The 12,365-nt window shown below is 41.2% G+C and overlaps 1 protein-coding gene across 1 annotated transcript in view; it reads right to left on the reverse strand.

Moving 5' to 3' along the window:
* Window positions 1-12,365, reverse strand: part of LOC109475177 (zinc finger protein GLIS3-like) — a 36,178-nt gene that overhangs the window by 16,852 nt on the left and 6,961 nt on the right. The window contains 3 exon segments of the mRNA XM_019775713.1: window positions 4,872-5,551; window positions 5,719-6,241; window positions 6,244-6,467. Coding sequence (XP_019631272.1) covers window positions 4,872-5,551; window positions 5,719-6,241; window positions 6,244-6,467 — 1,427 coding nt within the window.

Consider the following 12,365-nt stretch of genomic DNA (forward strand, 5'->3'; position numbering starts at 1 on the left):
TTGTTTCTGTTTGTGTACTGTAAATAAACTGTTTACAAACAGGAAAATGTAAACTGTTCATTAATGTGTCATTAAAGACTGTGGGTGGTTGATTTATAGACCTTTATCAGGAATCCCCTGGTGTGAGCATGATCACCATTTAATCCAGGCTATCAGTACTTAATCCCATCCATAATCCAGGATGTCAGGATTTATGGCCTCCAGCTAATCAGAAACACATACTCCAGGCAAAACAGTCTGCTACATTGTACCATGGAGGTAAAAAATCACAAGGAGGGAGCGATTGCACTTTCTATACTCTCCAAGCAGAGGTTTTGGCTTCAGCTTGTTTTTGACATGGTTTTAGGCGTTTTTATTAGGCTTCCATTTTTGGTACTGGTATCTTTTTTATGCCAGCCAAATAGATACTGCCCTGCCAGTTTAATACTGTAATTTTGTAGCCACCAAAAGATCTGCTTGGAGTAATTATTTCTACCCTTCTGGACTCTGGTAACAGGGAAGATGAAAAACTCGTTCCGTCACCAGTTTTGAGCAACCTTCTGACAATCTAGAAATTCACTCCAAGGTCGTTGACCCTGTGACGCCGACCTGATTATAATCTTTAAATAACTAAGGCCACACCAATCCAATTTGCTGTTTCTCTGATTTGGAAAGTAATGAGCTGGAAAATTAAGTTGGAGGGGAAAGTCTGCACCTTGGCACTCACAGTTTCATTGAGTGAATAAACTTTTCCCTCTTAGTCTTTTATGTTTTCATTTTGACTTTTGCTAAACTTTTGCATTAGAATATCAAAGAAGCATGAAAATAAATTGACCTTACTTAGAAAGGGAAGACCAGAAACAGGTGTTAGAAGGGTGTGACCCTATCTGGCTATTGTCTGAATCATTTCACTTGTGTCTACCTTATCTGATTTTTGATAACTGGTTGCTTGTTTTGTATCACAGGCTGCTTCTAGCTATTTACGGGTGGTACCTAAAAATAAAAGGATACTTCAGCTTGTTTGTTGGCTATTTCAAACCTTTCAAGCATTATATGATGAAGAAAATGTTCTAAGAAAATATTTGGAAAGTAATGAAAATGTGCTAGCAAATGTTAATATCAGACAAATTTCTCATCCAGAATATGTTGTTGTTGTTTTTTTTTGTTTTGCTCCCTGAAATTCACTGGACGTCTTTAAAATCTACAGATCCAAATCAGTGCGCAGGATTGGCCCAGGCTCCTGGCCACCTGTTGATTTCGGGGTCATGTTTCAGGTCAGTGCACAACCACCAATCAAGGAAGATGGATGGATTTTTAATAGCCATATTTGGAGAGGGAGGATTTTCAGGTGCCCTGGCAAAACAAAGAGACTGGAAAGGTGTCATCAACTCAGGACGGTCTGTGTGAAATTGTGAAGAAGAAGGTAGAATGTTTTGGGCACAGGTTGTTTTGAGCTTCTCGTGAATAAAGAATGCTTCAAAACTAAAAAGCAATTAACAAAAAAGACAGTTGACTCAAGATTTGTCGCTGTCAGTTATGATAAGGGACCTATTGTCTTGCGAACTTGACATTGTGATTAGGCAAGCATGAAGCCCAGGAGGGCAAAGTTCACATTTCAACCAGGTTGTTGACATTCAGGTAAAGAGTCAAACGTTTTCCACATAAGTCCTGTTGGCCACTTTTCCTGGGCCAAAAAACATTTCAAAGAAAACAAGTATCTGTCTGACTTTAGGTTCTTCTATCATCTTAAAGACATGGTGTCCATTCCTAGTAGCCCACAAAACTATCAAACAGTACAGGTAAGACGTCGAATCCTGCCAACTGGTTTCTAAGAATCGCGGCTTGTTTTCTCGGAAAGCCACAGGTGCGCAGGTTCTTTATTGACTCCCATTTATGGAGGCTGAACGGGCACTTCATACGCAAGCGATCCCTTTGGCATTTATATTGCACTTTCGGACAGGAAAAGCAGTAAGCCATCGGGTTAGGTGCTAGGATACTAATGGTATTAAACCACAGGAGAATGTGTCATAACACACACAGAGGCATACACCGCTTGTGTTTCAAGATTTAGGAGATGACAGATGCCTTATGGCAGGTATACAGAGGGAAGGCATAACAAGGGAAACCGAGAAATCAAAAGCTTTTGAAGATCAATGCTAATTTTCTTCTGTTGTGTGTAAATTCGTTTTATATAAGGGGAGAACACACAGTTTTTACTTTTAAGAATTAATTCTTATCTTCCTAAATGTTCTTTCTTTTTTCTACAAAGTTTCTGGAAAGGACATTTCTATTCCAGTATGCCTCTTGCAGAGATACTAGTGGTCACTAAATAATGCCGAATTGGACAATACGAATATATAAAGAGGGAAATACACAATTTTTTAAAGACTTGTCTCTTTTACTTTTTTTCTGTAAGTCTAAAAATAGGCAAAATTGTTGGAAGTTTTGTTAGGATTTTTTGGGGAAGTGTTATATTTAACTGACAGTCCATTCCTTGAACCTGCCATCTTTTATCTGAGAAAAACTTCCGACTATCTCCCAATCATGAGATACACTGTCTCTTCTGATGACCGTGCTATCTTCGTGCCTGTTGCCGCTGACAAGCCACTATCACACTGTGATAAAAGATGGACTTGGTCGTTGCTTCTTTACTCCTTGACCTACAACTGTATTTGGCAATGTGATATCCCAGTACAGTGTTGATTTGATTACATGAATGACATCCACGTGCGAATGAAATGAATCTTCATTTAAAAAAAGGTTTCGGCCATACTGTGAATCGTATACTAAATAGCTGCAAAATGAGCAAATACATGCCTCAAAAACTATTCAAAAACAACACTAATGTCATACAATGCCAAAATCAATTCAGCCAAAGGAAAAGAAGAAAATGTGAAGAAATGAAAAAGAAGAGTCTATTATTCACATTACCATACTCTTTGTGTTTAATCAGTTGTTCAACCTTCATGATCAAAATAGATTTCAGAATGAAGGCAACTCTTTTTTGCCAAACTTTTTTTTAATCAGCACACTCGCATCAGTTTTGGGGTTCTCAGAGGATGTCAATAAAATCAACAATATATTAGCCTTAACACTTGCTTGCTTGGTTGAAAACTGCCTGCTATACAACCTGTTCCTGTTACATTGTACAGGAGTTGACACACATGTGTCAACTTAAGTGGGACTCGTCAAAACGATAAGGGCTTCGTTATCACGTAGAGGTCCTGCCCCGAGCGTGGAAAACATCCGTAGATATCGTGCTTCCAGCTGTGAGCCTTTCCTTGTCACTTCCCAACAAGGAATTTATAGATACTTGGAGAAACCTTGAACGATGGCCAAGTTTGTGAAAGGTGAAAGAACTTTGCCAACTGTTATAAAGACGAGTTACAATTTGAACAGGGACACATCAAAACCTGTCATCTAGAATACAGGAAAAGCTGCTTTTGCTGATTGAATGAATTTTATATTTTGAGCAGATTTTCATTTTAAGCAAATATTTTGTGAGAGGGTCAGCATGACATAACAGAATAATAAAAGAAAAGTCTTACAGTATCATTTTGTACAAACAACAAAAGAATTGTATTATGACAAGAGTCGGCCCATTATTGTAACCATAATGTGAAAAGTCCGACATGTCCCCTCCGGCAGAAAAAAAACCATCTTGTCAGAGAAACAATGGGAACATTTTCTATATTGATTATCCAGAATTCTTCCTTTACTAACATTATCATTAATTTCCATAAAAGGTGGAGAGTTCAACTGAGGACTCTTTGTGAAACTTTGTGTGCCAAGCTAGACACTTTGCCCCCAGACACTGCTTCTAACTTCATTTTCCAAGTCAGCATCATCTTTTTGTATCTGGAAACCCCCCAAAAATGGCCAAAAAGGAGAGTTCTATGCTGTAAAGTGAATGAAAATTGTAGCCAAGTTAAAAGTGCAGCATGTTGCCTCGAGCGGGTGAAAGTTTTGACAACAAACATCTCTTCCTGAGGACAATGGGAAGATGACACCGGGTGTCACCGAGTGAACCGGTGTGCCGGCCAGAATGTGATAGAACGATTACGAGTGTGTACGGACCGACACGAGCGAGCTTATCACCGCGGAGGCTCGTCACGTACACACCAGCGCCCGGAGATTACCGCAAATTGCAGATGCTGGAAATTCTTAGCTCTTTCAGTAATCAACGCAATCTTGACAGGCGCTGCAAGTCTTTAATTGATTTACGACGAGGATAATAAAAGAGGAAGAAAACGATAAGGAATCAGGCAGGTCGGTATTAAGAAAACAACGTGAAAATCCTTCCTTAATGCTTACTGTACACAAACCAACGGGTTCATAAATAACAAGGGAATTTCATACTTTCGCAGTTTGGACATTTTGTGCAAAGGTGAACATCTTTTTATTTAACACCAATTCAGGGCTCTAGCCCACTCAAAATTTTTTCCATCAGCTTGATGTTCATGATCAGACCTGGGGAGAGATTGTTCACAATCTAGGGGAACCTGGAGCCAATTGCGAACTTCCAAGTATTCTCTTAAAAACACAATTTCCCACATTTAGAGAGGCAAATCATGGGGTTGAGAGTGGTTGGTGGTGGTCCTTTGGATGTTTTTATATCTTTTCCAAAGATTTTTGTCAAGTTTGCTTGATGGATTGTTTTAGACATTTTTCTGTCACACGCTGCAAAGTTCCTGCAATTGAATGAAAAACTGGCTAGAGCCCTGCACCAATTATACAAATCCTTTTGTCTGTACTTACCTGGGGAGAGAGTGCTCACAATCTTCTCTGGGGAGTCCAGGAGCAAATTTGGGATTTTCAAGCCATTTAAAACACAATTTCCCATATTTTTAGAGCCCTGAACCAATTACTCATATCCTTCAGTCCGTACTTACCGTACACTTGTTGGGTTTCTCCCCGGAGTGGACCCTCATGTGGATGAGGAGCTTGTAGCGAGCATTGAAGGGTTTGTACCGCCTGGGGCAGCCCGCCCAGAAGCAGGTAAAGTCCTCGCCCTTCCGCTGGTCGATGTGAACCTTCTCGATGTGGCGGACCAGCTCCTCTTGCTCGGTGAACGTCATATTGCAGTCTATCCAGCGACAGACGATCGGCGACTCCCCGTCGTCTTCCTCGAACTCCAGCGCCCCGTCTCGCGGGGACTCGTCGCCGTGCTGCAGGGCAGGCTGGGATATTCTGTGGTGCTGGTTGTACGGCGGCGGGGGAGGGGGCGGCATGGCCAGAGAGTCTGAGGTGGGGGGGTACGGGTAGTCAATGGGTTCAGTTTTGAAAATCTGCATGTTGCTCTGGTCGGCGGAGAGCGCATCCTGCTGGTGCGTGACGACCATGCGGTTTTGCATCTCCGGTCCGTACTGTCCATTCGCCTGCTCGAGACGCTGCATCCGGAGGTACTCCATCCGATTGCTCGACGAGCCGTCGAAGACCTCATCGGAATGCCGGTGGTTATTGGGCAGGGAGGCGTGGCTGAGGGGCGTGGTGGTGAAGTAGCTCCGCGTGTTTCCCGAGCTGTGCGACTGTGGGCTGCTCAGGTTTGTTCTCGCCACAAGATGGCCGTATCCTGAATAATAAAAAATTGTCCGTTTCTGAGTGGCAAATTTACAGATCATGCAGGAACTTATACACACATGGAAAAGAAGGATTCTTACAATCTATGAAATGAAATTGAAAATCAAACTGATACGTTATCAAATGAAAAAGTGGAAAACCGAAATTAGGAGAACAAACCTCCCGGTGGGATGCCAGGCTGGGGAGAGGCGCTCGCAGACGAGCCTCTCGAACCGTTGATGTAAGCTACCAGCGACGTCGGGGACGTTCTTATGATCATGTTCAGGTCCAGGCCCTCGTTGGAGAGAGGGGAGAGAGACAGGGCCCGTTTGCGCCCGCGGCCGGAGAGGGAGGACCGCGCCGAGTGCCGCGGGCTGGCAAAGCTGGAGCCGCCGGGCGAGGGGAAGTCCGGGATGGGGAATGGAGAGAGCGAGTTGCTGCTCGTCGCGTAATGAGACATGGAGCTGCCCGGAGGGAGATAGTAGTTGTCGCCCAGCTCGCTCCCCAACGAACCGTGGCCACTGGCCGGGGTCAGCAGGGCCGGCCCCCGCGACCACTCCTGCTTGATGGACACGGCGGGGCCCAGGAACGCGCCCTTCACGGACTCCGAAGAGCTCCTGGTGATAGACCCCTCGCGGGACATCATGTGGTGGCCATGGGGGTCACGCGGGGTCATCCTGATGCTGGAAATGTCACTTGGGGGCAGGGGGAGGCGGCGGGGAGGTTGAGGGATGGAGGGGGCGGGAGGGGCATGTTCCTCAGGAGCGATCCCTGGTTCTGCGGCTGCTGGTGAGACGAAAGCGAGTGGTGGTGGTAGCTCGCGCTCGATGTCGGTAGCGGGTCCAGACGCGGGCTGGGGATCGTCTGCGACGTCATGGCGCCGTGCGACACCTGACCTGGGTTCATGCACGACGATCCGAACACCATTTCTACAGGGACAACAAGGAAGAAGGAAACAATCCAGTTAGGCCACTTACAACTTGAAAGTATAAAAAGCATTATATATAGCAGACTTAAGGTCATACCAAGCTAATTTCAGAATTGACATGGACAATTGGCATTGAAAATCAACATTTCATGTTAATGTTTAATGTTATGTTCAGAAGGCAGGTGCCTATGTTCAGGTGTTATCACTCCATCATACCACAAGTCTGGTTCACTGACCTTGCACATTATATTTTATAAGTACCCATTTCTGACATATGCCACCTGTTAGCTTCATCAATAGAACACCTCATAAACACTTTACAGTAAAACCTGGACAAGTGGCCAGGTCTACACTCTACTTAAAGACCACCTGACCAATTTCACCACATTTTGGTAATTTTTCCCCATTGACACAAACATGAAGAATCCTGTCCATAGCGACCACCTGTCCACATATACTATAGACCAGATTTTATCAGTCCTGAGTAGACAGTTTTGCCTGTATTTTCATTGCCACAAAACAAGTTAGAATGTCACTGAAACTGTCAGTATGTTCAACTGTATTGTAGCATCTTGTATTCACGTTTATCATTTTGCTAGTTCATTCACCTTACACATTATTGCCCTTTATACATATCTGCTTATGACACATGCCACCTGTTAGCTCCATTAATAGAAATAGTTTATTTTTATTGCCACTCACTAAGTTTCTCTTTTGCAGATTAATGACTTTGCTGTGTTGAGACTGTAATGTGCAGTACATGTAGAAGGAAGCAACTCTTTTCTAGCCGTTGAATGTTGCTGGCAAAGCGTGACACTGTGTACTCAGATCTTCACTTTTGCCTTTTCAGTTTCGAGGCTGGTGTGTTTCCAGTCAGCCCCAAAGTAAATGGAGGGTACAGTGCAGAGCATAATGGGATATACGATGCCTGACATTCTTTTGGCTGTACAACTTTTGGAACATTTTTTACAAAATTTTACTAGTTCGGATTCAGAACAAGAACACGGACTTTCCAAAAGCTTTGATACTAATCAAACTATTTAAAAAGCTCTGACGCAGACAAAAGCAGCATCGTATCCATTTTCATCTGCGCTCATTTCGCGATGTTCTGCGTCGGGAGGAAATCGACTCCCGGTGTCGCATGTCCGATCCCTATAGTCTGCCTTTTGACTGCCAGAAGCGCTCAAGCATGAAGAGAGCCTACGCTCCCCTTTTGACAGACTGGCTATTTTCAGGGCCCAAATCTCTCTCGCCAATGAGTGGCCAAACCTACCATGACGTGTTAATTGGGGTTGGGGGCTTTGCTTTTGCAGAAAGAGGATTATCTCCGCGTCTGGAAGAATGTATGTTGCTGGTACAACATCAGACCATTAGGAGGAGAGAGAGAGTTCGTGCCAGTGTTTTTCCAGCGTTACATGTGGCTAAGTGCTCGTTGTATAGGCACAGGAAGTGGCCCGGTCGTCTGACCGAAAGAACGATCTCCGTTAGGTCGACCACGCAGTAGTTTCTGCTGACCTGTCACTTGATAATGTTACATCAGACACAGAGAACATCTAAAAAATCAGTATCAGCAACTGTTTAGCAAGACTTTACACACCATTACACAAATTTGGGATAACGAAAGCATTATCACAAAGCTGACCAACCTATACTACAGTTTTTAAAAGTTTTGAATTCCAAATTTTTATTTTACTTATGCTTCCATATTTATCTGTTTTCCCTAAAAGTTGGAGACTATTTTTAATTAGAGAGCCTTGGTATACTAAAATTCCAGGCAATTCATTCTATTGCTGACAATTTGAATACAACTACGTGCATCTATATAAATATAGTTGCTGTCTTATTTCTCACATTATCTTTCCAAAATAAACTCTTTTGAAACTATCGTATTTGCTGTGTTCTGTTTGTGTTATTTTGAGTATAAAAACCCTGACAGTGGTTTATATACGATAAACAACACACAAAAGAAGCCAAAGTTCGCGTGTATTGTTAAGAGGTTGGTGTGTGTCTGTCCACTTGGGCCACAGGAATGTTTATGAGTGTGATAAAGAAGAGCACATACCTAACCGGTTCTGTAGAACATGCGCACCTGGTCAGCCGGTAAACACTTCACCTGACAGGTTTTCACAAGGACTGATAGCTGCCGCATAACTTTGTACAATTATCTCAAAATCATTGCATTCCAAGGTCTCAACTATTTAATTTGTTGGCTCTGAATCTTAAAGGCATCCAATGCATTTTCAGGCCGGCAATTAGAAAAAATATTCTGGGTGAGGAAATCTGTCTGATATTGACTTTTAAGTTTTACTGTAATTTTTTTACACTTTCATCATCATTTCATACTTGAACCATTTGAAATATTCCAAAAACAAGCTAGTGAGGAGTCCCCTTTATTTTTTGGGTACGGCCAATAAATAGCTAGAACATACGATACAAAACAAGCAACCGATTTCTGTCAGCAACATCACATTTTTACCTCACAGATATCAGTAATATGCTATTAGATATGGTTGATTCAACTTTCTACGATTAAAAAAATGACCAGGAAATAGACTTGGGCAATCCAGTTTTACTGCCCTGAAATAATCAAGAACATGAAAAACACAGTCTGACTCTGCCCTGTTGCTAAAGTTTTACTTCTTTAACCTCCTAAAGGTTTTTTTAAAAATTGCCAGGAACCAACAAATAAAGTTGAAGATTATTGAAGATATACTGACTACATGTCAAAGACAAGAAAATGACAAGTCTTGAAATGAAAAATAGATGTTAAATTGACTGAAATAAAAGTGTTCTGTAAAGAGTTGCTTTTGGGTACTCTGCTGAATCTCACTTTTGACAGCAAAATTAGAATACAATAAGCTATGTCTGTTTCCCTGTCCTTAATTTATGCCTTTGCACAGTATGACTACTAATTTGCAATTAATCATTCTATATGCCAGCAGTTTCCCATTGCTAGCCTTCACCACCACATTTTCTTAACCAAATTATCAGCTTTTTTTTTAAAACTGAAATACGAAACTGTCATATAATGACCTTTCAAAATCAGGTAAAAGTTGAGAAATGGCTGAACTCTTCAAGCAATACAATCAAAATACGATCCTAGCAGATTTGGTTAAGATAAAGCACATGGCGAATAACAATTATCATGACAAGTCACGAGTGTCCAGGGTCCAATATGCTATCACGGGCCAATGTACCGCATACCTGGAATAGTTATTACTCCAGGACAAATCTGACCTCTGTGTCACCTCAGCTGGAGTGTTTACTGTTTATATTCGCCATATCGGGTCCGAGAACGAAATCTACGCAATATGTTTGTTTTGTTGTCGGTTTCGGCCGGGTCCAGAATTACTCTGACTGACTGGAAGATTTTGCAATAGTGCCACATGGAAATAAAACGGTGCCATGAAATCATTTTTGTTGACTGTCCTTTGAATATTTCATGATGAAATGTTTAGTTATGTGTTATCACAATAGAACCCGGAAATTGCATTGACTTCTTTAACAAGGCACACCTTGTCATACCTGGAGGGCGTAGTTTTAGTTCTTTGATGTTGATTTTTCTTATTTTACTTCCTCTACAGGGAAAATCATCTTTGTTGGACAAAATTTCCAAAATCTCTAATGCTCTTGTAGTACTTGGAATTCTCTGTAAAAAAGTTTGTTATAATTGTAGACAACTCCATTTTGCTTTGCAAGACATTATAATGATATCTCTCTCAAATAACACAAAAGACCTTTCAAATAAATTTCAATATAGTTTTTGTCTTTTTATATATTAAGTCTTGAAAATCTACTGATGAAGAAAGCTTCTTTAGCCTCTTCACAGGCTCCTCTTCAATTAAAACTGGCCTTCAAATTTATACGACTGTATTAAAAACCACAGTGACTGTATATGGATTGTTTTCTGAACTCTGCTTCTTAAAATTCAATTGAATTTTTTGTTTCTTACTGTGGTGAAAAGTTGTTGACACAAACGTACAAATAAATAACGACTGGGGTATCTTTACAGGTCACAGTTCGGCAGGTGGATTGTTCAGATGTGCACGGACCATTTAACACATGTCAACAAATAAAAATATGTCCGTATCTTTAGTTTTCATATTTAAAAGAAGTTTATCACTCTCTATGCATCGCCACATGAGACTTTCTGATGTTAGACATTACATCCTTCCCAGTGCTGGAAAATGATTCTTGCTGGCTCTTCAGTAGAAATGTCGCCTCTTAGTTGTGTATTTGCTGCCCAAATAGAGCTTGAAGAGCCGTGTGCTTCAGACGAAATGGAGCCTCCCCAAAAATGCAAGTTTGCTCACTTGATACGACATGTTGCTTACTGCGCAAACCTGGCATGCTCGCCCCTATTGAATAACATGCTAATGTAAAGTTTGCCGACAACTCTGCGCCCTCTGCTTGGGAGACTCAAGCATTTTAAGTAGAACAACGCCAATTTCACAAGACAATCTTGAACTTTTCAATGATTTACATAACCGTACATATCTCTGTTTTATAATAATGTGCACTGAAAGAATTTTTCCCTCTACATTATGTTCAACATTCACATGTTTGTTGTTTCCTGACATTATTTGCTGTGAACACATGTCCCTTTTTAAAGATAGGCTCACCTTGTTTTCAGTTCTTTGACCCATACAATTTTTCAAATAACTCTCAAGAACTTCATATTCACTACAAAACAATAATGTCATATTAGATGACCCAACAAGTAAACTGAAAACATTGGGTGTTTTCAAACTGGCATATAGACAAGACTTAACAGTCAAATCTGTCTATAGTGACCACTTGAGGGCCTTGAAGAAGAAAGCTTGGTATGTAGACAGGTGGCCACTAGGGAAAGGACTCTTCATGCTTTGGTCAATGGGACAAAGTAATCTAAGAGACCACCAAAAAGTGACTGCACTTGTCAGTGGCAGAGGTGGTCACTTTGACTTCAAGCCTTACCAGTGAACAACTAAAATATACTGCTACTACTACTACTACCGACTACAGTAGTACAAATGTAGTACTGCTAAAGTACTGCTAAAAGTACTATTACTGTCTAGTAACTTACTATACATTGTACTACTGAAAAAGTAGTACAATGGTGCAGAGGTGGTCAAGTACAGATTTGACATAGATAACTACTACTACTATAGATTACTTTACTACTACTGCAGCTACTACAACATTACAACGTTAACTGTATTGCTATAAAGTTACTATTACGTACCGTCTAGTATTAAATTACATTGTAATTTGTACTACTACTACTAAAAGATGTTGAGTTGACATTTCTGACCCAGTACTAGAACAAGCATGGCGCCCGAAGGCAGCCTTCCTCCCTCTTGTTGTGACAACTCCAAAACATCAACACCGAGCATAGCACCGCATTCGACAAGAAAGAAGCCGAGCACCCAGCACAATAGGCTTGTGATACACTTGAGTAGTGGCCTCCCTTTTATGGAAACAAAATTTCCTCACCTCTTCCACGAAAGAAGGGCGTTTTCTTTTGGTACTTTCTTTGTAACATGACCATATATACAACACTATCACACCCAACATGCAAGAGAAAGTGTGTTTTTTTCTACTTTCCAAACAATTGAGTTTTTACTGTGTATAAGAAAAGAGACTCCTTAATGCTCCACTGAAGACATTGATTCTTTTCTTCTGAGTGAAAGCTTTAAAAAAATGGATGCATTCAACATGACAAATTGGCCTGCAGGTCACTAATTTTGAGACTAGTGCACTTTCCTGTCTTATATAGTGACCTTTGAGGATAAAAAAAGCTAAAAAGAAACTAATTGCTTCATAACAACCACCTGTTACAGTGGATTGTGGGAGGGACTATGGTAGAGGTGTTACAGACTAATTTATGACATTTCAACATGCAAATTATCACATTTCC

This window comes from Branchiostoma belcheri, unplaced genomic scaffold, assembly GCF_001625305.1.
Source record: "Branchiostoma belcheri isolate BF01 breed outbred unplaced genomic scaffold, Haploidv18h27 scaffold33, whole genome shotgun sequence".
Lineage (NCBI taxonomy): Eukaryota > Metazoa > Chordata > Leptocardii > Amphioxiformes > Branchiostomatidae > Branchiostoma > Branchiostoma belcheri.